We start from the raw sequence: 27,093 nt of genomic DNA on the forward strand, positions 1-27,093 counted from the left end.
TGGAAATTTTTGTCAATGACTGTACCATGTATGTATTTGGTTTGGGGGTGTGGGGGGAACCAGAGTAGCCAGAGAAAACCCACACAGGAAGGCCAGAGCCCAGATTTGAACTCAGGACATCTGAACTGTGATGCAGATGTGCTAACCAGGTGAGTGAGTTGGTTGGTTATAGATAAAATAACTACTAAATATATATATATATATATATTTTTTTTTGTAGTATCCATAATCTCTTACTGGCTGCTTTTGAGGAAAAAAACTTTAGCACCATTCGAAAGCACAGCTGTAACTTCTAGCAAAATTCACAAGTTTAACAAACTAAAATATAAAAAAAGGTATGAATAATTTTGGACATAGACTTTTTGTTAAAATTTCTAACAGGACGAATAAATTACCAGACTAAAATATACACACAAACCAAATTAGATGCATTTAAACTAAAAATGTGGCCAAGGTATGAATATCTCTGGGCTCATTTGTATATTTTGTATTAGACCTCACTAGTTTTATTTGGACTCAGCAAAGATTTGTGCCTCAAAGCAATAATGATATAATAACCAAAAATGAAACTTAAAGGATTATAATTTAATATTCCAAGATTTCTGTAGATTTTTTTTATTTCAGTTACAAAATATGAAGTGCCATCAGCAGACTCTACAAGAGAGTTTGCTACCCTTCTTGTGTTACGTATTTACACCCAAGAAAAAAAATGAAATCAAGAATACCCATCTATCTCCATTCTGTGTTCTGGTACAATCCCGGAGTTCAAGTCTCTGCCAGGTTTTCCAAGTTCCATTGTCAAAGTTTAAATATTTAAAATATTTACAACGTCCAATATTCCAAAACATCCAAAGGAAACTGTTGCTTGATCAATGCAAATGTAGGTGCCAGAGGTGTAAACTGTTTCAGTAGTGGGGGAAAAAAACAATGAACCAAGCTGGTGGAATTGAAATCTGTGGTCCTCTGCAGGGTCTTTTTATTCCTCATCCTCTTAAAGAAAGCACAGTAGAGGCAGTCTGTACATATTTAAAATTACATAATGTCTTTTTTTAATTTTTTTTTTTATTTAAACATCCATGTCCCTCTTGTTGGAAAAAAAGAAAAATCAATAAAAAGGCCATCTGGTCAGTCAATCATTCCTGTTCATCAAGCATCCATTTTTTTTCTTCACAGAAAAGTAAAACTCCAATAAATAGAAATACAGCAGAAATGGTCAAAAAAAAAAAAAGAAGAAAAAAAAAAGACGTGATTCTGGTTTGGTCCATCCCTGAGTTCTTTTGAGAAGGACAAAAACACCAGATGGGATGACATAAGGGCGAGACTGGAAAAGACTGACGAGAAGAATAAAAAGACTCTTATTCCTCTAGTTTCCTGAGGCTCATCTGTGGCTCTTCCGTCCATCCATGTAACAAGAGTCCCTCGCAGTGAAGGTCACACAGAGGTGATGACAATCATGAGGTGAGGAGAGATACTGGAGATCCTGTTGAGAAGGTCGGGGGCCAGCTGAGATAAGTGGCTCTCTGAAAATTCACATGGTGGGAAAATCTGCAGCACGTAGGCCGGCTGGGGAAAAACAAAGTGCGCAACACAGTTACTCAAATGAAAATATCTGGGTAAACAACAACTAAGAATAGAAACTCTCTCGATATATGGTAGCAACAACAAGATGACGGTTTAAATTCTTAACTTCTCTATGTCCTTGTTGTATGTTTAACGGGAATTTGTGATATTACAACCAAGGCATGAAAATAAATGCCACTGAACCAGCCCTCACATTTAAAGCGTGAGTTTGCAAATTTATGTGCATATTTGGTAAAATTGTCAGTAAGAACTGACAGAAGCAGTGAGGATAATGATCGGGGTTGGGGGGGGGGGGGGGGGATCTGCCATTTCTGGCCCCATGTTGTACCTCTAATTAGAATCCACCGCACCCAAGGAAAAACAACCAACCAGAGACAGAAGGCGTGACTGACAAGGTATTAATCATAGCTGGTGCAATCACAGGCACGCTCATAGCGGGTACACTCCCGCAGATTCTGGCAGCCCTGTTAACTTGAGCTTCAAGAGCTTTTTCTGAAACTGTAGTGGAATATCCACCTCCTGAAAAGAAAAGAAAAATGCCCATCCCTCATATAATAACAGAAGCATAAAATGAATGAATTAGACTAAAACAAGAGCAAACATGAGTTGCCTATAAAGATGGAAGGAACTCAAGCAGCTGCGAGGATTCAGAAGCACTGCAGAATTAGCAACATTTTTGCTCGACAGGTAAGTTCATAACCTCTTTATGATTATTAAGTGACTACACATTCCCAAAAAATGTACTTCATGTACCAATAACATTTAGTGTTATGGTAACACTCCATTACAAAGAAGTCACTCATGCAACCAACGCAGCAGCTGTTGCTGATGTCGGCTTGTTTACAGTGCAGTGCTCTTTGGTAGAAGCTGAATATGCATTCTCTGTGACTATATTACGACTACAAACTGTCATAAATCGCATGCCATTATGAATGGCCATGTCTGAGATTCACGCTCGTACATGGCTTTGGTCAGAAACTTGAGGTGAAAGGAGGGATTGGTGACGTGAGCCTCCATTCAAATCGTTCAAACTCCCCCTTCTAAGTATATACGTTTTCTCAATGAGCGATAAAGATTACATATAATACCTATAACACATTCAGCTAACATACACAAAACATAGTTTTACAAAAACAACAAGCTAGACAAACTTAATAACTGGGGTCACCTGATTGGAACCTGGATTTGGGATATTAATAATGCCAGCCGCCAACTTTGTCTGCAAGTAGTTTATAAAGGCGGCCTTGAGAGCTTGGGTCTGGTTCAGAACATCGTCTTGATCTCGTCCACAAGGTAAAGCAAGCAGAAGACAGAAGTCACACTCCCCCTGTTGCAAAACAAACACGTGCACGTCTCAATGAAACAAGGAAAAAAACAGGAATAGTGAACCAACTGGCAAAAGGCTGGGAGCACATACTGTCATTCTTCTGGCTACGCTCTCCAGCTGAGATGCTTCGAGTCTCATTCGCTGAACAATTCTGAGGAAGGCACCGCCTTCCTGGAGGGGCAGTGATCGATGAGCCAAAGCTTTGTTGCCACACACAAAATGCAACTGGACCGCCGCTGTGTCGTTTTTGAGCGCAAGTAGCCCTTGCCAAACAATCGGGTATTTCTGTGAAGGTTTAGCGGGGAGAGTGAGAAAGAAAAGAATGTGTTTAATAAGAACTGAATGGCTGAAAAACAGACATCTTGAAATGGGTTTCTCTTACTGTGAGCAACTGCACCATATTAACAGGCTGCGCAATCTTGCCATCAGGAACAACGTGTGCTGCGTCAGGCATCTGGGAATGGATGGCTCTTGGGTTTGAGTACATCTGAGAGTACTCTGGGAAGGTGCCACTGAGTCCTGGAGGCATGATCGTAACTCTCTGGGGAGATGATATTGTAGGTCCTGGCTGCCGGATCCCCATTAATCCATCTTTAGAAAGAGGGGAGTGGGGCCTTTTAGCCTCTAATGGCTTTGCTATATCCTTCTCAGAAACACCTTTAGTCAGAATGTGTGCCCTCGGAGACATAGACATTGGTAAACTGGAAGGTGCAGAGGTGGGGGGATGAGTCTCTTGAAGGTGCCCTGAATGAGGGTCTGTGGACGAACGCTCTCCTTGTTGGTGTTGGAGTGCACGCATCTCTCTCGGTGTCATATACGCTTCCATTGGCACACCACTTCGGAAACTCCCCCGAGGATCTGACTGCATCGTCTCTGGTTTTAACTGTGTGGCAGGTTGACGTCCTTGCTGGTGAAAGCGTCTCGATTCTTCTTGGTCTATGTCATGACTCCTCAAAGCACTTGGGTTCACCTTGAGGACCTTGTCTCTGCCAACAGTTTGGGGTGAAGTTGGTCGTTGTTGCATGGAACCAGACCAGGGAGATGTAAGAGACTCACTATGCATCCCGTAGCTCATCACAGAGAGTGGGGGAGTATTGACCCGAACATCTCCCTGGACGAGATGTCCCACTGGAATCGACTGGGTAGCAGGGTGAGGTGACATTCGGCCCAAACCTCCAGGGACACTGTGAGGTGGCATGATAACGGACTGCTCTGGATGATGCACACCTGTGATAAACTGTTGCATGGCGGGAAGACCAGTGGGTAACATCACTGGTATGCCCTTAGGAGATGAAGACCCAATGGGTGAGGACACTTTAGTAAATGGAGAATGTGGATGACTTGACTTGCGTGGGGATCGTGGCTCCTGTTTGCTGCCACTGAGATGCGAAGGAGGTCTGTCACCAGCTGCCGTAACAAAGCCTACATGGTTTCCAGGAGGAGAGGGCAAATGGGGACTTATAGCAGGACTAATAGCTGAGGCCCATGATGCCTTAGAACCATCTGTACTATGTGAATCTCCACTGTCTATTTTCTTTTGATGTTTTGTAGGAAGGTACTCCTGGTGGTACATTGAGCTCATACCTTGATTACCAACTCCCTGTGTGAGACGCTTTACAACTCCTTGAGGACCAGAGTGATAGGAAGCCTCCAATTTCTCCAAACCTGTGCCTTCTTGCTTATTAGAAGAAAAGGCTGACTGAGTCTTACCAGGATGACCATGATCTGTCTGCAAAGACCCTTTTTGAAGGCCTGATGGAGGATGACTGTACATTTCCTGTTTAATTTGGGGCATAGATACCAGCTGCTGAGATTCCATGTCACCTGCTGTTGCTTGTGGAATTTGACTTATTTTTGCACTTATCCTTTGGGGTCCCTCGGTTTTTTGTCCCGAGTGGCTTAGAACCACCACTCCTTCAGACGTATTTACCCTGAGACCTGGGCAAGAACCTGTACCAAGAGTGGAACTTTCAATGATAAAGCGTTTAGCACTTCCCCCTTCATCAACAATAGTTGGTCCATGGTATGAGCCTGTATCCTCTTTGCTGGGCCTGTAGTTGGGTTTAGGTAGAGCCATGTCTGCACCTTGGTTCCCAATATTTAGGTTAACTTTTTCTTCATGCTCAGGAGGGTTGCATACACGACTAATGACAGAGGAGTGCAGTGCAGTGGACGCAATGACAGAGATCACAGACTTGGTCTCAGGAGAAGGTAGTGTAGCTGGTGTTCGAACAGACTGAGATGACATTCTGCAGTCTGGTAGTGGTGATTTATTTGGCACAACTGGCAAAGTAGTGGTACGCTCAGTGAGGTTCTTATCTTGGACTGTGGGCAAATTGGTAGGTACATAACTACTTCCCGGCAGAGAAATAGTTTTGTGTTTCAAAAGAATCTGCCGCAGGTCGCTTGGGCCACGATCAATGTCAATATTTTCAGAGTCAGGTGAAGGATGGTTTTCCTTGTGTGCTAGAGGCAAGGCTGGTAAAGAAGGAACTCCTGTATCTACTGAGTGGTGGAGCCAATCTGGTGGAGAGACAGGTGCTCTACTGTTTTGAATTGGTTTAATATTTGGTCTACATGCTAATGGTGACAGGGAAGGTGATTGTGGCTTTGGGCCCACTGGACTTTTGGACTGTGGGTAAACAGTTTTGATGTGTTGAATCTGCTCTTCAGGAGATGACGCCGAGTCTACTTTTTCATCAGGTGCCTTAACAGCTAAAGGCTCTTGTTCTGGCTTCCATGTAGTGGGTGTAATAACAGCAGCAGTAGCTGCTGATGGAATCATTTCTGGGACAATCTTTACACTGGAGGATGCGTTCTGAACTAAAAGAGTTGCTGTCTCTTCATTTAGTGGAGGTTGTTCTTTTGAATCTTTCCGTGCCTTTTGGGCTTTAGGACGTTTATGAGTCTTAGGTCTTCCCTTAGTGCCCTTTTTGGCAGGTAAGGGAGGCTCTTCCCGGATGTTAACAGTGTTCATTTCAGGCTCGCCTTCTTTGGCAGGCGGAACTGAGTCTTGCATCTCTGGTTCTGAAGTTATACCTATAGGTGGTGCTTGGGATAAAGAGACGGCTACATCCTCAGCGGTGATGGAGTCGATAGCAGCAATGAGTTCTGTTTCACTAGCTGGATTAGGTTTTTCTTCATCTGAGAAACTTTTCAAGTCTGTGATTGGGCCAGTTGGGGTTTGAGGTTCCCTTGGAAAAGACGGATCAGTGAGTTTGGCAATGTTCTCCACGGCCTGTTCCAATTCCATCTCATGTGAACTTAAACTTTTTGATGTTTCCTGATGTTCATTTTTTTCCAAAGACGAAATTTCACTGTCTTCATTGTTAGTACCTCTGCTGGTGCACTTTGAAACATGATCTTTCACCTCTTTGACATTTAGCCTGATTTTAAGGTTCTTGAGAACAGGAGACTTTGGGGTCCTTGGCAACTTGCTTTTTCCTTTAACAAGCTTATCTTTTTCTGTGCTGCTTTTTTCTTCTAACACAGGGGGAAATTCATCTTTACCATTTGATTTAACTTCATAAATCTTTTCATTCAGAGCACTGTTTTCTTTGACCATTTCTCTTTTGTGTAGGTCTTTTTCCTCTTTCTTTTGGTCAACTTCAGGTGATTGGGCTTCTTTAGATGAGTCTAGCAAAGTCAGGGTACTGTCATCAGTGGAATCCATTTCGTGATCATTGCCCTCAGTCAACTCTGTTTTTTCTCCTTTCCTTGTTGAGCCACATAGTTGAGCTGGAGAGAACGGAATTGTTGAACCTTTTGTGGCACTGGGGGAGGATTTCCCCTTCAAATTTCTAGGGATCTTTTCACAACTCTCAGATTCATTTGGATCTGTGTCTTTGTTCTCCATTTTTATTTTGTCCATTTTAACTGCTGAAGCGTCCTCACCCTGCCTACGATTCTTGGGAGGCCGGCCTCGTTTAGCTGCAGGAGTGGGAGCAGGTAAATCTTGCTCATTGTTCTGCTGCTGTGTAGCATCCTTATCTGTGCCACGTTTTCTTGCAGAACGTGGGGACTCTTGAATATCCTTTGCAGTACGACACGGGACTTCATCTTCAACTGGGGTCGCATACACAGATTTCACATTCCTACGTCTTGCTCTGCCTGATGATATGCTCTGCTCCGAGACATCAGCATCTGATCCATGAAGAGGAGATTTGCCTGTAGACTTAGATTCGGCTCTTGGAGAGGAACCACGTTTCAGTTTCTCTTTGTCAATGCGCTCACTCTTTCGCGTGGCTTGTTTTTCAGGAGCAGATGCAGACACAACAGTTGAAGCAACTTCACCTGGGGATGGTTTGCCCTTTTTTGTTTTCATTTCTTTTGATTTATATTCCTTATGGGCAGAGTTTCCCTCAATGTTTATGTCATCGCTGGACTCTTTAGTAACTTTAAGTGTTTTTTCTTCCTCAGGCTCTGAAACTGTGCAATACGTCTCTTTCTTCGCTAAGTCATTGCACTCATCATGACTAGGTATTGTCGAACTTAAGGCTGGAGGGATTTCGGACTGCGCTGCTTCACAGTCAAGCTCTGGTTCTGAACTACTGACAAACTCATGCAAATTGCAGCTACTCTGCTCTTCTGCATCAGGTTTGACATCATCTGTAACATCATCCACTTTAATTTCAGAAGGAGAAAGCTTATAACTATCCGTTACATAATTGGCTTCTTCTTTGACAGATGCATCTTCTGAATCAGCGGTAGTCTCAATCAGTGGATAATGCACAGGCACATGTTCAATGTCTTTTTCCTGCTTTATGAAAACTACAGTAGGGGATGGTTCAGTGGGTAATTGAGACGGCTGTTCTACAGGAGGAAAGTCTTTTAGCAACGTCTGTGAGATAGGTGTTGTTACCCTGGGTTCAGACACTAACTCTTCAGCAGGACTGATGGGCTTAATTTCTGGCTCAATGATAGATTCTTTTGTTTCAGGTGATTGCAACATTTGTGGCTCTTCCATTAATGTTTTTTCTACTTTTATTTCATCTATCATTTCTTGTGGTTGTGTTTTATTCTTTTGTTGTTGCAGTCTTGTAAGTTCCAAAAAACGACTATGGAAAAGAACCACTGGGCCTGAGTCAAGTTCACCATCTATAGTTCCTTGCTGGTTTTGACCATGCTCAGCTTCTTCATATTTTCGTTCCAGATGCTGAAGTCGTCTAGAGTCCAACTCAAAAACAGGGCTGTGAAGGAAGCGGGAGGCAAACAGTTCTCTTCGTTCTTGTTCCTCTGGTTTTGGCTCCTCCTTCCGATTATCAAGTTTATCTTCAGATCCACTTCGGATCTTTTTCTTTTTCATGTACCACGATGGTGTAGGCCGTGGTGTTGATTCTATCTTCTCAGTATCTTTCCGGTTCCGGAAACTTACAAAGTGAGAATCATAATCTAAGAAGGACCAGTTATCTTCTCTGGAAGATGACAGGGATTTTGCACGCTCAAGCAGAGCCTTTGTATCTGGTGTGATGGTCTGGTCAAGTGCAAAGGAGTAGAATTTATTTCTTTCAAGATGTGCTGTTTTGGGGTCTGAAAATCTCTCACCCCTCGGCCTCTCTGAAAAAGACTTTGAAGTAGATGCCACAGGAGAACGGGGCTCAGCTTCTCGATCCTCTTCAGAGTCAGATCTCACCTCCCCTGGCTCTATATCATGCCAAACACCAAATTCCAAACGTTTGCGGTTGTGAACATTTTTACTAAGATTTCTAGAAAAGTTGAGGTCAGGTAGCATGTTTCGCTTCACTCTGCTCTCCCATCTTTTTTGTTGCTCCTCTTCTGCATTAAGTGTGTTGGATTTGTTTACATGGGTATTATGTGTCCTTTTGACAAGCAGCTCCAAATCAGGGTCATTTTTTTCATTTCTGGCAAGCTCTTTCTGAGAATGATCAAAGTCCTCCTCTGTATGTTGCGAAAACTGGTGTCCTGGAGAGGAAGTGTTGTTCCATTCAGGATCTTCACTTTTTTGCCTGAAGCTCCTATAGACACGCTCCCTCTTGATTCCTTCACTGTCAAACTGGTCTAGTTTCTTTTGCTTGTGAGATGGGAAATTATCTGTGACATCCTCAGGTGGTTTGCCAACTTCATGCACAAGACTACGGTGTTCCAAATCCTCACTTTCATTTTCTCGTGGACTTCCTGGTTTGACAGGTTTGCCAGATTTGTCAGATTCTCGATATTGTTGCTGATGTAACCTTCTATTTTGCTCCATTTGCTTGCGATAACTCTGAGACAGGTCAATGTCAACATGCTCTTCCTTAATCTTAATGCTTTTGGCAGTTTCGGCTGCCTGACCACTAAATTTGAAAATAGCACCGTGTTCCTGTTCTTTCAAAGAGCCTTGGTCTGCATTTCCTTCATGTGAAAATCTTCGGGATGGAGTGTGGGCTGGGAGTCGTTTCGACTCAGAAGGATCCAACGAGCCCTCTATTTTCTCTCTTGGTACTTTGTCCTCTTGAACATCCTTCTGTGTTCCACTTTTAAATCTTGAATCTCTGCGTTGAGCATCTTTGTGCTTATCAGAGTCTATATCTTTCCCATATGGTGCAATCGTACTAGGGTCTTGCGATTGATTACAATCCTCTTCTTCAAGCCTGCTTCGCTTTTGATGAATAGTCCTTCCACTTGAATCAGCAAAGCGCCTTTTTCTTGCAGCAAGGCGATCTGAATCCACTGATGAGTCTTTCGCATCATTTCCAGTATCAGGCTTAAGATGTTTTTTGACTCGATTTTTTCCATCCATATCAGAATTATCACCTTTAGCCATTTCAGATCGTTCACTTTTCAACGAGTCATGATGAGTAGCTGAGAACTGACTTCCAGTAATAGAGTCATTATCTCCTTTATATTTCTGCCTATCTTGGGCATCTTGTTCAACTCCCTTTCCTCTCACAGTGCCTACTTCCAGAGAGGTATCAAGCTCTGTGGCTGGTAGTGGATTGGATGGAGAGTGGCCCTTTACTTTCCTTGATTTGAGTCTCTCTGCTTTGTCGCCTTTCTCTTTTCGTTTGGTCCGCTTGTTTTTTTCAGAGCCCACCACTCTATCAGGTTGACTACTCTTTTCAACCTTGTCACTCTTTGATGCAAGTTCTACCAAAGTCTTTTCAGACTTTTCAAAGTGTGGGGGTGATAGTGAGCTTACACTACCACTTCTTTCAGAGGACTGGCTATAAACTCGGTGCTCGGATTCTCTAGGAGCACGTTCAGACGGTGATGGTGACACAGCAGGGGTAATTGGCCGGCGGTGATGAGAGGGACTCCATCTATTTCGGTCAGCTTCAAAACGCTCTCGTTCTCGTTGAATATATGTGTATTTCCTAATGTCTTGCTCAAAGGGATCTCTATAGTCCCTGTAGTCCCGTGGGTCTTCATGGTAACGTGGGTCAAAAGGTTCCCCCTGAAAATGTTCCAATTCAGGGAAACGGTCCCTACTGCGAGCAGCATACTCTCTTCGAGCATCCTCTGTATAAAGGCCAGGTGTGCGTATTGTTTCATAGTAAGCCCTCTCTGCTGTAAATTCATGGTACAGGGGCCTCCGATCCTCCCTGTTTCATGAATAGGGAATAAAAGGAAAATTAAACATTGGCAAATTAACAGTTACACAAACATTTCCCTTTTTAAGCATGAGACACTTAATTCTAAAACTAATGCATTATCATGTACTCCAGACCCATTCAACATAGTTCAATTCTTTGTTAAATAAGTAACAATTGAGTTGATTTAAATTCATGCATTAACAATTATTAAGTATGCAATTAACATTGTAGACAATGTAGACAATTTACCGTCGTTCAGGAGGAATTTCATAAAGCTCTCTAATGTCTTGACCAGATGTCTGCATAGCTCGGAAGAATGCCAGCTGACTCTCTTGGCTTGCAAAGTCCACCTATCACAAACAAATGATTATATCATGTTACATTTAATATTTTATTTTTTTTAAATGCCATATTCAACAATATTGTTCACCTTAATCTTGCTGCCTCCAATCTTCCAGCCTTTGGTCTCTCTCACAGCAGCCTGAGCAAAATCTGTGTTGTTGTAGAAGATGAGGGCCATCCCTTTCATTCTGTCAAATAAAACCTAAAAAAAAAAAATTTAAAAACATTAAAAAAAAATATATATATATATATATATATATATATATATATATATATATATATATATATTGTTGGATTTATCTTACCCAACATTATAAAAAATAGACACAAAAGGAGAAGCAAGCTAAGCAAATAAATGATAACTTCTATAATATATTTAACATATATTTATAAATAAAACCACTTAAGCCCATTTGAGGAGTTTAAAAAAAAAAAACACACACAAAAAAAAAAACAGCAACACACGTGAGGAATACATAGCTTACCTTGACAACATGTCCATAACGACAGAAATGCCGTGAGAGATAATGCTCTGTGATATTGGTTGTCAGCCCATCAAGCCAAACACACGCCGTAGGCATACTTTTCCCAAAACCAAGCTAAAAAAAAAAAAGACAATATAAATATTACATAAAAGTAAGCATTTCACTGACAAACACACAACAAAGCAACTAATTTGTTGAATATTACCTTTAGTCTGTTACTGCCAAGATACTCGCCATCCATCTTTTTAATGGCCTTGCAAACACTGGCAATATCAGAATACTGAACAAATGCATACTGAGGAATTCCATTCATTTTCTTGATGTCAATGTCCTTGGGGAGAATTAAAAAAATAAATAATTTACAGGCCACACAAATACACACTGAATAAATGTTTACAGTAAGATGGTATCTTACGACAATTTCTCCAAAGCGTTGAAAATTTTCAAAAAGTTGTTCACGGCTGGTTGTCTTCTCAAGGTTGCCAATAAATAATGTTCTTGTGGCTTTTGGGTGGAATTCATCTATCCTGCCATCCAGGGGCCTGAACTCATTCTCACTCTCCGTTTCTAAGAAAAGAAATGTCAGTAATATGAAAAATTATGGTGCATTTAGCATTAGCACAAAAATGTAACCTACGGACAAATTATGTAAAACAGCTATGATCAGAAGCATAATTGAGTGCTGCTTATTATTGTACTATATTATTTGGTGGTCTACGCTTGTGCTCTATCATACTGAGAAAGGGATGCACAAGTGGTCGGCTTTAGCCTTACAGATGAACTGAGCAATTAATCAGCATTTTTTTGTGTAGGCGTGAACACGCCAAATGAATGCAGACCTGCAGTGTTATACTGATTGTATTCACTTTCAATTAAAATTAAAGTATATATGAGAATAGTCCCCCTCCTTGAGCCGTCACCTTATTGTGGTGGAGGGGTGTGTATTGTGTGTCCCAAAGATCCTAGGAGCTAAGTTGTCTGGGGCTTTATTCCCCTGGCAGGGTCACCCATGGCAAACAGGTCCTAGGTGAGGGACCAGACAAAGCACGGCTCAAAGACCCCTTATGATGACGACAAAAAATGGTTTTCCTTGCCCAGACGCGGGTCACCAGGGACCCCTCTGGAGCCAGGCGTGGAGGTGGGGCTCCAAGGCGAGCGCCTGGTGGCCGGGCCTGCACTCATGGGGCCCGGCCGGACACAGCTCGAAAGGGTAACGTGGGTCCCCCTTCCCATGGGCTCACCACCTGTGGGAGAGGCCATAGGGGTCGGGTGCAATGAGAGCTTGGCGGTGGATTGTCCATAATGAACACCATGTTCAAGCATAAGGGTGTCCACACGTGCACTTGGTACCAGGACACCCTAGGTCGCAGTTCGATGATCGACTTTGTGGTCGTGTCATCAGACTTGCGGCCGCATGTCTTGGACACTCGGGTGAAGAGAGCGGCGGAGCTGTCAACTGATCACCACATGGTAGTGAGTTGGCTCCGATGGTGGGGGAAGATGCCGGTCCGATGTGGCAGGCCCAAACGTATTGTGAGGGTCTGCTGGGAACATCTGGCGGAAACCCCTGTCAGAAGGAGTTTCAACTCCCACCTCCGACAGAACTTTGCTCATGTTCCGGGGGAGGCGGGGGACATAGTGTCCGAGTGGACCATGTTCCGCGCCTCGATTGCTGAGGCGGCCGACCAGAGCTGTGGCCGTTAGGTGGTTGGTGCCTGTCGTGGCGGCTATCCCCGAACCCGTTGGTGGACACCAACGGTGAGGGATGTCGTCAAGCTGAAGAAGGAGTCCTATTGGGCCTTTTTGGCCTGTGGGACTTCTGAGGCAGCTGATGGGTAGCGGCTGGCCAAGCGAAATGCAGCTTTGGTGGTCGCTGAAGCAAAAACTTGGGCATGGCAGGAGTTCGGTGAGGCCATGGAGAAAGACTTCCGGACGGCTTTGAGGAAATTCTGGTCCACCATCCGGCGTCTCAGGAGGGGGAAGCAGTGCACCATCAACACTGTGTATAGTGGGGATGGGGCGCTGCTGACCTCGACTCGGGACATTGTGAGCCGGTGGAGAGAATACTTCGAAGACCTCCTCAATTCCACCGACACGCCTTCCCATGAGTCTGGGTTCTCTGAGGCGGGCTTTCCTATCTCTGTGGTTGAGGTCACCGGGGTGGTTAAAAAGCTCCTCGGTGGCAAGGGCCCGGGGGTGGATGAGATTTGCCCTGAGTTCCTCAAGGCTCTGGATGTTGTTGGGCTGTCCTGGTTAACACGCCTCTGCAACATCGCGTGGACATCGAGGACAGTGCCTCTGGATTGGCAGACTGGGGTGGTGGTCCCCCTTTTTAAGAAGGGGGACCGGAGGGTGTGTTACAACTACAGGGGGATCACACTCCTCAGCCTCCCTGGTAAGGTCTATTCAGGGGTGCTGGAGAGGAGGGTCCGTCAGGAAGTTGAATCTCAAATTCAGGAGGAGCAGTGTGGTTTTCATCCTGACCGTGCAACAGTGGGCTAGTTCTACACGCTAGGCAAGGTCCTCGAGGGTGCATGGGAGTTCGCCCAACCAGTCTACATGTGTTTTGTGGACTTGGAGAAGGCGTTCGACCGTGTGCCTCGGGGGGGGGTCCGGTGGGGGGTCCGGTGGGGGGTGCTTCAGGAGTATGGGGTACCGAACCCCCTGATACGGGCTGTTCGGTCCCTGTACGACCGGACCGGTTTGGTGGCCTCAGTATTTCATCTCTGCTTTTTACAGATGATGTGGTTCTGTTGGCTTCATCAAGCCGTGACCTCCAACTCTCACTGGAGCAGTTCGCAGCTGAGTGTGAAGCGGCTGGGATGAGAATCACCACCTCCAAATCTGAGACTATGGTCCTCAGCCGGAAAAGTGTGACGTGCCGGGGATGAGATCCTGCCCCAAGTGGAGGAGTTCAAGTATCTTGGGGTCTTGTTCACGAGTGAGGGAAGAATGGAACGGGAGATTGACAGGCAGATCGGTGCAGCGTCTGCAGTGATGCGGACTTTGTATCGATCCGTTGTGGTAAAGAAGGAGCTAAGCCGAAAGGCGAAGCTCTCGATTTACCGGTCGATCTACGTTCCTACCCTCACCTATGGTCACGAGCTGTGGGCCGTGACTGAAAGAACAAGATCCCGGATACAAGCGGCCGAAATGAGTTTCCTCTGCAGGGTGTCCGGGCTTTCCCTTAGAGATAGGGTGAGAAGGTCGGTCATCCAGGAGGAAATCAGAATAGAGTGGCTGCTCCTCCACATCGAGAGGAGCCAGATGAGGTGGCTGGGGCATCTGATTCAGATGACTCCTGGACGCCTCCCTGGTGAGGTGTTCCGGGCACGTCCTACTGGGAGGAGACCCTAGGGACGACCCAGGACACGCTGGAGAGACTACATCCTTCGACTGGCTTGGGAACGCCTCGGGATCCCCCCGGAAGAGCTGGATGAAGTGGCTGGGGAGAGGGAAGTCTGGGGGCGTCCCTGCTAAAGCTACTACCCCCGCAACCCAACCTCGGATAAGGGGTAGAAAATGGATGGATGGATGAAAATAGTCACACATTTCTCTCTCCCTTTGGGAGTCAGTGGGGGGGGGGGGGGAAAAAACAGTCCCTCTGAGAACCACAACAACAAAAAAGTGCACGCCCTGTACTCAGAGACATTTTGGAATATTTTGCTTCTTTCTAGGGGGTGTTGAAAATAATAATTAATATATTGGGATGCAGACGAACTATTAAGCAGCGATGTAGTGGCAGACCATACTCGATTAAAAGGTGATGACAGTGCTTATTGCTTTCAGCTAGCGGCAAAAAAATTCTTGTGGACTGCCTATGCCGGGTCTCAATGATAGTCTCATCCACAGCATTATAGCTCTGCTCTCATCTAAATTCAATAATTCGTCGCATACAAGTCCACAAGCTGAAAGTTAATGAAAGTCCACACGCTTTAAAGGCGGATATATGGACACGATTTGCAGTTCACAAACAGACAGGGAAACAAAAACTGGATCAGTCACCTGTGGTGTAAAGCCTTTCACAAAAATAATTAATTAGGTCAGGAACCACCAATTTAAGGAATCACAATAGCCGTTTCCACCCTGAATTGATAAATATACTGGCCAAGGAAAACGCACAGCCAAGAAATGACATGAGGCTGTCAACAATATCACCTAACTCAGACAAAGGTAAGAAAATAACTCAGGATGTGGGAGCCTTTATGGAAAGGGATTTGCACAGTAGACAACGCAGGGTTTCAACTCGGCTTTACACCGATCTGATCGGTATCGGTCGATAATTAGCATTTTATGCTGATCGGCTTTAATGTCAAAATTTGCCAATCCATAAAGACAAAAATGTAAGGACATAAATTTACTCCACATCGCCGTCGTGTACAGTATATTCAAATCCAAAAGCTAGTTTATTTTTAGCCTTGTCGCGTGTCTTTTGTTGTAGTACTGTAAATATCTGACCACCAATGTAGTTATTAAAAAAAAAAAAAAAAAAACATGTCGGCGGTGTGGGACAGACAAGACGTAATGCTCGGCTCAGACTACAAGACAAATTTGGTTTTTCGCGATTGCACTATGTCAGACTAATGCAATAAAATCTTGTATTCCGATACCACCATATCCCATCTTTTACGATCACTGGGCTTCATCTTGTCAACTCAAACGCGAACGGATACACTCGTATCCATGGTGAGAACTATAATGGATTGCGTCGTGTGTTTGTTTGGAACAAGATGGGGGAAAACGTGTATTGGAGGTCACTGGTGCTCAGGAGAGGACTTTCATTCAAGGATTGCTTGAGGTATGTTCACGTACTTTTAATACGATACGGCTTGCAAGCAGGTAAAACGTTATGTAGCCTAGCACTAACTGTTGTAAGGGAACATGCAGGCGTTCTGTCGAATCATGCTCTAAAGTTTAGGTGTGTGTGAAGTAATTTAATTACAATAAATTAATTTAATTACAGTAAGTTAGCACCCAATATTTCTGTCATGTTGTAATATTGGTTTGACCTGACTGATTAGAATACATGATAGTGATTTACAACCTTTGTGGAGCCAAGGCACATATTTTACAATTGAAAAATCACACAGCACACCAACAAACAAAAATGTCACAAAAAGTGGATGCATTAATTACTGTATGTACTTCCTGGCATCGAATAGAAGACCGTTCATTTGTTCTGTCTGTCACTATGCCTCACTGGCATAAAAAGAGGAACAAAGATACATTATTTATTGTAAATATAATTTTTGAGCAATAGGTACACAAGTATATACAGTAAATGAACAAGTCATTTAAACAGACACATTGCTCCATCTTGTGATCGGCTCGGTGATCGTTTTTTTTTTAAACGCGCTGATCGGCTCCAAAGATCCTTATAGTGTAAAGCCTAGTTTCAACACTTGCCGCTATATAAGACCCCTCAGTGCAGCTATTTTACAAAAAAAAAAAAAAAAAAAAGGTGATACACCTTTATAATAATAGCAACAACATTAATGTGATGTAACAATGTCATATCACAGCCAGAGATGTGGTCATTGTTATTCCCACTTAAAACACAGTGTCATTCAGTTGGTATTATTATTATTATTAACAGTTATTTGCATTTTTAGGTAGTGCTCCATGCTCTTATTCTATATAGCTTTTATTTACAATACTGCATCACTGTAGCATGCTTTTTTTTTTTTTGGTTTAAACTTCACTCTAGGGCTGCATGATTATGGCCAAAATCACAATTATTCTGATCAATGTAATCACGATTATTAAACACGATTATTTCTCATTCGGGAAAAATCGATATTTATGTTTATTGCACTACTTTAAAATGTGTAAGAGTTTTCAGTTCAAAATGATTTTTAAAATAATAATAAATGATCATTTAAAAAATGCCCAAAAAATTATACTCTAGCAAGGGCTACCTAAATAAATGTGCTATTACAATCAAGAATTGCAACTTAATCGAGGCAAATACAGTTAATGCATAAAACGCAATAAAATTAGGCTGTAAACACAGACTTTTTATTAGAAAATACCCGTCAATATAGTGAATTGTCAAGTTCAAAGCGTCTCCATTGTTCTGCTTGAGCACTGGTCAGTTGTGCATGGTCACAAACTGTAAAGACCTCGTCAGTTGTGATGTCCCTCTCTATTCTGGCTTTTTTTCCCGTGACACAGTGCCTCTCTACCAACGTGCTACGAGTACCAACTTTAAAATAAAAGCTTCATATATTACTACATTGGATATTAATGCCAATTTAGGCTTTTATTTTGAAGTGGACACCTGAGCGGACAGAACTTAATGAAGCCCTAAGTATGCACTCGCCCCCTGGTGGCTGGATGACTAGGTGGCGGTTAGTGCTGCAAAAGAAGGACTTTTGCTAAGCAGCAGTACCCGCATTTCAAATGTTTAAAAAATACAAAAAAAACAAAAGATGATCAGGCTCATTTAATTGTGGTGGCCAAAATTGTGATCGTGATTAAATTATGATTAATTGTGCAGCCTTCAAGTGGACTAAGGCTATAATATTTCTGTTAATGCTATGGTTGTTGTGAACATGCTGTCAAATTATTTAACTCAAACAGACATGCAAACACCAAAGGCATAAAAAAAAAATCCCCCGGGCTCCCGCAGAGACTTTTTAAAATTTTAACATAAGCAATTTGGAAGACTGAAGAATACAATAAGGAAAAATACATTTTCTTCACGCAGAAAAACATTTATTTACACCGTTCAAGTACATGTTGATGTACAAATTTAAGATTAAAATTAAATATGCCTCATTTCTTTGCTTTTTTGGCCTCCAACTTGAACCAGGCTCATCTCCACCTCCCCCTGATGCCTGCTTCAAGCTGTGCTACATGAATAGCATCTGCCTCTTTAAGCACTCTCATTCTGGAAACGAATTTACTAAAATATTTGTCTGTTTCACTTTATTTTTCACTATTACCAACTTGAAAGGCTAAACCCAAATGCATCCTTCAGGAAAATATTAAGTACAGTATTTTTCCGTTTTTCTGAATTTGAAGTTAGTTCATTCTGTGTTATGACATAATCCCTAACATCGCTCCGTGGCTTAATATATTTAACATTAACATCCGTAAACTGATAAGATAATTGTAGGCGCGTTCCCTAATTAATACAAGATGTACTAGCGAACGAGCTTTTATTGCCGATGTTACGCGTGCTTCGCTGTTCCGCTGGGACCACAACCAGGGCCACGACCCGCAGCACCTCAACGCGAAAATACAAAAGACCAGTGCAACAAATACAACACTGGCTGATCTGATGAGCAAAAATGTTGCGTAAATGTAAGAGTAGCAATAGAGGATGACCGCTCCAGACGTGGGTAGAGTAGCCAAATACTGTACTCAAGTAAGAGTACTGTTACTTGATAATAATGTGACTCAAGTAAAAAGTAGTCCTCCCAAAAATTACTTAGGAGTAAAAAGTACACAGTGAAATAATTACTCAAGTACTGAGTAAATAGTGAGTAACTTCAGATTTTTTTAACCACAGCATGAACATCAAAATATAAATTGTGAATGTGCAAATTCTGATGTTGCTGTGTGCGTTCGTGTGTGTGTATGCACACCTAAAACTACAACAAAACATCTACAATTTACTGCACGGTGTTTTGCTCAAGTTATAATGGGCTGAAATATCCATGTTTGGTCAGACAGTGCCAGACAAATACTACAATACATGAAAGCTGTTGTTTTTGTTCATCTAAATGTAAACGAGTAGTGCGCCGTTGCCTTCGTGGTAACGACGACCTTCACAACATGGTGGCCACGCAGTCATGACGATCAGCAGGGCTGGCTTATCTAGTGTTAATACCCATACCCGGGAAGCCCAATAGAAGACGTTGTGTGAGGTCATGTGACTTTGTGTCATTTGATTGGTGAACTATACTTAAACATCACAAGCGCTAAAATTAAATTTGAGCAAACAGCGCCCAATGCGAAAGTCGAAGTCGCATTCTCGCGCACAAAATAGTTAAGCAATAATTGATAAATAAAAGTAGCAAGCGACATTTAGATCATTGTAACAGAGTAATAATACCGTTATTCCTTAACAGCAGAAGCAGCGTAAGTATTTTTTTTCTGGTCTCATCCACTCCTGTGACTTATCCAAAGCAGGTCCCGACCGCACAGGCGGAACCACAGGCCGATGCGCTCGCATGTTAATCCGCCGTGGAGTAATATTCAGAAATTACATCCGTGTGTGGATGGTGGATGTGTGGAATAGATCTAGCTGCCAGCATTCAAGGAGTACGAAACTGCCTATGACGACAGCGACCCCCACTCCCCAGGAAAAACTCATTGGCTCTATACTATTCAAGTAAATAGCCTATTATGAGTTCAAAATGACGAATTTTGCCAAAAGGCAACTGACTTGCATTTATGCTTTAAAACAAAACCGTAGTAGGCCTAATACAGAACAAAGTAATAAAGAAAATTTATGTGACGTGTGATAGAGTCATTGACATACAGTGTAATTGTAATCCAATTCAATTGTGACACCAATGAAGGTTCACACCTCTACCTCTTTCATTGAGCTATATAAGGTGGTCAAAATTGTAAGTAGAATAAATAGACTTTAGGAAATTGACTTTTCTGTGACTGGTGTTGTCCGTATGAGTCATCTGTTTTTTGCTGTTTCACAAGGACGAGCCCCTAATAACATTGTAGACTACTAAATTGGTTTCCCACGCTAACCACAGACTGGCTAGCTGCCATATGCTTGTGTCTTGTGATCGAGTAGTTTTTTTTCCCCTCTTTCTTTCTGGGGGTAACATTTTTACATTGCACTGTCCCTCCAGGAATTTGCATTGCCACAATGGCAACAATTCACGAAAATTCAACCAATCACCTTACAATTTCATCACAAACTCCTTGTGTTGGTATGAAGGCATGAGCGAGTCAAGCACCTCCCAACAAGGGCTTGATTAGTTCATGTTTTTTTAAACGATGTGAGCGGTGCTCATTTATTCATTGACTCTCCATTCCATTCCATTCCATTTTCAATAGCGATTATCCTCATTCGGGTTGTGGGTGAGCTGGAGCATATCCTAAGCTCAGGATTGCTGGCCAATCACAGGGCAGTCAATATTAAAAACATTTAAAGATTGTTTGACTGTTTTTAATGCACATTATTAGAATTGTCAACTTCTGTTTATTTCTGTATGACTAATGCTAAAATACTAAAAACAATGCCTCGAAACAGGGAACTGTTTTTTGATGGCAGGTTTGGACACAGGAACCAATTATCTCCAAATATAGTTAATCACAATGTAAAATTTTGAACTCCCACTATTCGCGGAGAATAGGGACCGCTCCTGTGAATAGCGAAAATCTGCCAATAAATGTTAAATTACATATGGAAGCCGCAAGATGGTGGCAAAGCATGTCAATCGGAGAGGGTCACAAAGCATGAACATCATGCTTCTAACATGCACACACACAAGAACCCATGTTACATATAGTTTCGCCAAACTGGGCCTAAACACAGCATCAAAACCAGTGAACTCCGTAACGGAATCGCCATCGAGAAAAGCCAGTTTGTGTTGTCACTGCGCGGCTCTAACAGTTTCGGGTCAGTAAACAGCTACACATTCTAGCACTTTTAACTGCTAAGTTACCATAACGACCTACGAGTTTTGCATCAGCACAGGCCGCCCCGGGGACGTCAGCACCACTGATGACTACTGCACTTTGCTATTCATTGTTTTACACTAGAATGCACTGCTGGAGTAATTACTCATTATCATAATCGGAATTTTAATATATAGAAATGCACATTGAATGTATATTAAATATACAGAATCTGAAGGTACCACAGATTGTTTAGTTGCATGCTTACCTGTAAACTGTATACTATTCTGTCTTTTTAATGTTTAAAGAGGTTTGTGAGTGTTTGAAATGCAATTAACATATTTTGGGATCATATTTTGTGGTATACTTGGTTTAAACTAATATAAGCAATTTAAACACTTTTAGAAGAGTATCAATTATTTGCGTAAATTCGCTATTCGCTGTCAGGCTCGGTTCATAATTCTGGCGAATAGCGGGGGTCCTCTATAGATACACATACATACACACATACAGTCATGGCTGTCAACATTTTTTTGTTTTGTATGAAATAGTAATAGTAAAACAGTTTGTGAGATGGACAGCAACAATATACAATAAATATGTAATCAAAACTCTGTATTTTAGATGACAACACTTACCAGGACCATTCCATGCCGTTACTTCAATCAGCATACCAAAGAACAGTTTCCCTTTAGGGACACTAAGCGCTTTCTCTTGATCCTCTTGCTGTCTGAAGAACACCAAACCATAGCGATCTTCTGATGTCCCATGGATCTGCACGGAGGTCACTTTACCATGTTTTTTGAACTCATGGAAGAGTCCGTCTTTTAAGCTCGTGTCTGAAGAGATAAAATATCAAATGTTATAAGTCTGTGTAATCATAAATATAATGCAAATCTTACTGATAAAGTACATGCCCTCTGACACCAACATTGTCTATATATTATGTTGAATAGCAATCGTTATCCCTCAAAACACCCATCATCACCATTTACAGTAAAAGGATAGCTTAAGCCCAGTCTATTTTGTGAAACTTCAACATCAGGGACAAAACTCACCTGTCGATCGCGCTGGTAGGTTTTGTACTTTAATCCCAAAGCTTCTACGTGGCTCATCGGAGTCAAGCACCATTGACGACTGAGGTGGCGCATGTGCAGCTGACGACTGAACAGAACGCGCTCGTGATCCGTCACTTGAACTGCTGTGGGAATCGCTGTAGTCAAAAGGGTACATTATGACACATTTGCTAGTCTGAAAGGGAAATTATGGTAACATGAAGATGCTGAAGACATGAGGTATAAACACAGTCTCAATCCCACCCAAAAAAATTGTCCCACCTGCCGCTGCCTGTACTGCTGGTGCTGCTCACGGAATCAGAGCTTGACGATCTGCTGCGGGATTGAGATCGTGGGACTCTTCCAGGGGACAGAGGTGCTCGTTTAGGGGAATGAGCAGTTTTGGCGGTCTGTCCAGTTGTCCGCTGGGGAGAAGGGTGTAGAGACTGTGAGGAATGGGACGATCGGCTCCGACGGTGATGGTATGTTCTATCAACACGCCGTCCTCGGTCATCTCTATAGAGGTCGCGTCGTGTCGCAGTCGCAAGAGAGAAGGGGTCTCGAATTCTAGAGTCAAAATGAGGGTCTGATGCCTCAAAGCTTCCGCTGATGGCACTGCTCCCTGGACCGGCAGCAGCAAACAAAGATCGCTCCCTGTAATAGTCTGCGTTGTAGTGGCGCTGTCTGTCGAAAGTGCCACTGCGCTCATGGTGTCCATACGGGCTGTGGTCATATGCACGTTCACGGGCTTCTGAGCTACTGCAAAATGACAAGAGGATAGAGAGGGAAACGGGTCAATAGGATTCGTGACATGCTGCTTTGCATTCTATAGTACATATGGTCACCAGCCAATGAAAATCAACTATTGCCAAATTGTCGCTATTTTATCTGAAAAACGTAAAACGATTGTTCTGCATTTCATAAAAAAAATCTTCAACTACGCTTTTCATTGGACAGCAACGGGGCAGCACGTTGACCGAGTGTTAGGTATATTCTCCTCATAAGCTTAGTTAAGGGGTTCGAATCCAGGCTTCGGCCTTTCTGTGTGGAGTTTGCAAGTTCTCCCTATGCTTGTGTGTATTTCTCTGGGGACATTACCTCCCGCATTCCTAAAACGTTTCCTGGTTTAATTGACGACTCGAAATTGTCCATCAGTTTGAATGTCAGCGTTAATGTTTTTTTTTTATTTCCTATACGCACACTGTTTGGCTGGGGACCAGTGTACCACGCCTCCCACCCAAAGTCAGGGATTGGGTCCAGATCACCCGTAATCTTAATGAGGATAAGAATGACATAAAACGGATGGACAGCAAAAACATAAAAGTTATATAGCAGGACGGGTAATATTCTAAAAACACAGTCATTAACGATGAATATGATACCCCTTAATAATTTAAGGGGTAGTGAAACGTTTGACATATCGTTTCAGGTTGCACGACAATAGTGGGTAAAACTGTCAATTTAATTTGTATGGGGAATTCAACTTCAAATTCAAATTATTTTCCTCTTTCGGTGAACCCATAGCTGATGTACATCTAACGTGCTCCGTGTGAACCCCTAAATAGTTATAAAATTAATCCAACTGTTTTATATAACGCTTGTCTACCTTCGAGTCGCGGGTGAGCTGGACAGCCTACCCCAGATACTTTGAGCAAAAGGGTGGGGAGAGCCCTGCACTGGTCGCCAATCAACTGCAGGGCAGGCGTAGACAAACAATTCATGTTTTTGTAATGTGGGAGGAAACCGGAATATCTGGACCAAACCCACACTAGCGTGGGCCTGAGCAGAGACTTGAACGTCTCCACTGTGAGGCTATCCCTAATTGCATTGTGCTGCATATATAAAATGACATAATATACATAAACATGTTTCACGAGGTTTATAGAATAAGAATTCTCCTGTCAGGTGTATCTAAAAGTGATGCAATTGCAGACACACAAGGGAAGATGAATAAGCATAGGACAGAGCAATACCAACCTTTTTGGAAAGAAGTTACTGTAACTAATCCAAATAAAATCTAGGTGGTGAGAATGCGAGAGCCAGAATGAAAAATCAACAGGAAAAATCTGTTATTCTAATGTGCCAAAAATGGGCCTCTTCGATCAGACTGCAAGTAATCTTCAATTACTGTGGAGCATGAGGCCATCAGATAATCCACTATTAGGCAATGGAATTTCCTTCACGGGATGAGGGGAGGAAAAAAGAAAAATACAACAACCACAGAATTAATGGATTTCTGAACATGTAGAACAGAAAAAAAAACATAGGAACATAAAGCTCATAAAAAATAAAAAATAAAGATGATGAACTTCAGGATAATTCAGCCAAATCCACGTCGCCTAAACAGAGCATCCAAATGGATCATTTAAGCAAAAAATATTTGCAAGAATTCCACTTCAAAGGAGTCAGAAAGGTATTCCTTGGCTTTGTCATAGTATTACATAATATGTAAAATGGCACAGATTCTGTAGACATTTCTACTCCATAATTACAAGATATAAAATCCCAGGTGTTGGATATGGCATAATTCCACACTCCATGGATCGTATCCGATGTGCCTGCTGGCGGGCTTGATGTTGTGGTATTACTTCGGAAACGTTGTCTTCGGATCTCTTTTAACTGCAGATCAGGCAACCTCACACAGCTACATCCACACACAAGTAATCCAACTGAATGGCAGCTACCCCAATCCACACTAGGATGCAAGTGAGTACATCCATACATCCAGTAATGTATGTCCAATAGTGCAGTCTTCTGGCATCTTCTTGTCCAAGAATAGCTCCACAAACCTCCGTGGATAGCAGTTGGGATCATCCGTGTTCTTATGAAGTCTTCTTGGTATAGCTTCCATATTTGGCAGGAAATGTAGCTACTCTATTTCAGCTTGTGCTAGAATTGTTATCAACTTAAAAAATAAAAAAGGTGCTTAATATGTTGACCTTAGCTTGTGTAATGATTACATTCCAGATCCAGAACAGGCTGTATCCATGGAGTCAAAAATGGTTGGGAAAAAAAAAAGAAAAAAAAAATAGTAATCCAGCTATCAACAGTTGCCAAGATGGACAAAAGGATAACCAGATGTTGGTAGTCCTAAAAAATGTTATTATAAAATACTGAATACCTGTGACTCCACCATGACAGGAATTTACTTCCAGTTTTTGGTCTCAGGTCAAAATAAAAAGTTAGATCCATGTTCTGGAAAAATGGCTTTAAAACATCCAAAAGCTCCCAGGCAGGGGTAGTTTCCAATAAAATAAATCCAGAACTCGCCAGGATATTCCTCATAGGTGTAATATCCATAAACAGACCTTGAATTAAAGTAACCTTAAGAAATCATAATGTGTGGTTAATTTAATTAATCCCATGGGCATGGCAAGTCAATTATGATGAAAAGTGGAACGATCCCTAGATAACCTTTGTGAGACCCCCATGAGGCATACATCCCTTTGGAATAAACCCAACTAATGTGATTAGGCGTTACACCTATCTCATACCGAGCTTTCCACAGATTGGAGACCATGTCCACTTACCCATCTATTCTCCGTTCATAACGTCCCTCTCTGGTGTGAATGGACACAGGGGGGCCAAACACAGGTCCAACTGTTCCCCTAGAGAATCCTGTTACGTCTCGACTGCTCGAGGGGGAGCTGTCATCAAGGCCCCGTACAGCACTTGGGACTGACCCCGGTTCATTGTAGTCAGTCCGAAGGTCCCTATCACCCATCTTGTTGACGGCATTGTGAGCCTTCTGAGCACTTTTGATGTCCACAAAATCCACAAAGGCTGCGACGCCACCCTCTGACCCGCGCTTCCGCAGGACCTTAACGCTCTCCACGCGTCCATACCTGCGAGAATGGATGAAATCAAATGGAACTGATTACCTCAAGGTAACAGTCTAACATATACCTCATGCAAGCGCAACACGCAGCAAATATTACTGAAACTGAAATCAAATGGGTGAATAAAAACAAAGCAGCTGCATAGTAAGTAGTCAAGCATCCTACATTATCAAACAGGGAGTAAAAAAAAAAAAAAAAAAAAGACTAAGGAATTTCTAAGGAAATAAGGAATAAGGAAAGAACACTGAAGAATTTGGGATTATATCGACTTAATGCAATAGTTACAACAACTATAATAAGAAACACAATCAAGCAAACGTGCTGTAGTAGTAGCTTCTAAAATGGGGATAATGTTTGTTGTGTTGCAGTCTTGCAGACGCGTTGGTTGAGTTCCCTTCCCCCCCCCACACGATAACGAAATGTTGAGTTTACCTTTTCCAAGAGACAGAAGACTGCCTCGCTCTCGTTTTAGCCGAGTTACAATCTATGAAAAATCTAGATCGAGAAGATTGATAAAGGGCGCTTACGCAGCCTAACAAACAGCTAATATTTGAAGATGGGCCCAGTCGGCTCGCTGATTTTTCCTCTAATTCGGGCTGGATTGTTTTCTTAACACAAGACTGCAACACCCTGGCGGAAAAAAATGTATTTGCTACAGGTAAAAAACAACAACAACAAAGTTGCAGTTAAAGTTAATTTTATGTGAAGTGTTGGACCGTCAAACGCGTGCAACCGTGTGTCTTTTGACGAGCATTAAAACGTATCGACCTGCCACAAAATGGTTGGCTGGGTGGTAGCACGGTGGCTAGCGCCTTGCTTCACGGTATTAGCAAAAGTTGGCTAATTCGGCAAATATCGTTCTTAGAAATCGCGACTTTATGTAGTCGAACCCGAGCCGGACTGTGAAAAGCCCCCACTCACTAGCTTCGTCCAAAGTTCACACATGCTAACGTTAGCAGCGTTAGCATGGACGGTGGGCTAGCCACCGACAGCTAAGTGTTGTGTATGGCGCGCTACTCCGCCAGCACAGAATCCCCTCTTGCGTAACCTACCGTTTAAAATGCTCCACAATTTTCTCCTCTCGGACGTGTTCGGGTAAATTTCCCACCCAAAGGTGTCTGGTTTCCCGAACCATCTTGCGATATCCTCTCCCCCTTCACACACATATGATCGGGCGCGTTTCGAATCCCAGCCGGCCGAAGGGTCCGTCGGGACGAAATGAACAACGACGTTATCTATTCCGAGGAGACGCGGGCCTGCTCGCCCGCTGCTCTTGTAGCTTTAGCCGATGCGTCCTCCAGCCAGCCACGAGAGCGCGCTTTGGGGGTGCGAGCTGCG

At 42.8% G+C, this 27,093-nt stretch overlaps 1 protein-coding gene across 1 annotated transcript; it reads right to left on the reverse strand.

The window, feature by feature from the left end:
• Positions 1 to 564: 564 nt before the first annotated feature.
• On the reverse strand, positions 565 to 27,093 carry si:ch1073-335m2.2 (msx2-interacting protein). The gene is made up of 14 exons (XM_061786503.1): positions 26,808 to 27,093; positions 25,447 to 25,761; positions 22,199 to 22,675; positions 21,920 to 22,074; positions 21,500 to 21,700; positions 11,683 to 11,834; positions 11,473 to 11,598; positions 11,268 to 11,381; positions 10,871 to 10,984; positions 10,690 to 10,790; positions 3,291 to 10,449; positions 2,999 to 3,193; positions 2,750 to 2,908; positions 565 to 1,563 (listed from the first exon to the last, which is right to left on the reverse strand). The coding sequence occupies exons 1-14, from the start codon at positions 26,888 to 26,890 to the stop codon at positions 1,432 to 1,434; spliced, it is 9,483 nt and encodes a 3,160-aa protein (XP_061642487.1). The 5' UTR covers positions 26,891 to 27,093; the 3' UTR covers positions 565 to 1,431.

The sequence above is a fragment of the Phyllopteryx taeniolatus genome, chromosome 9 (assembly GCF_024500385.1).
Source record: "Phyllopteryx taeniolatus isolate TA_2022b chromosome 9, UOR_Ptae_1.2, whole genome shotgun sequence".
Lineage (NCBI taxonomy): Eukaryota > Metazoa > Chordata > Actinopteri > Syngnathiformes > Syngnathidae > Phyllopteryx > Phyllopteryx taeniolatus.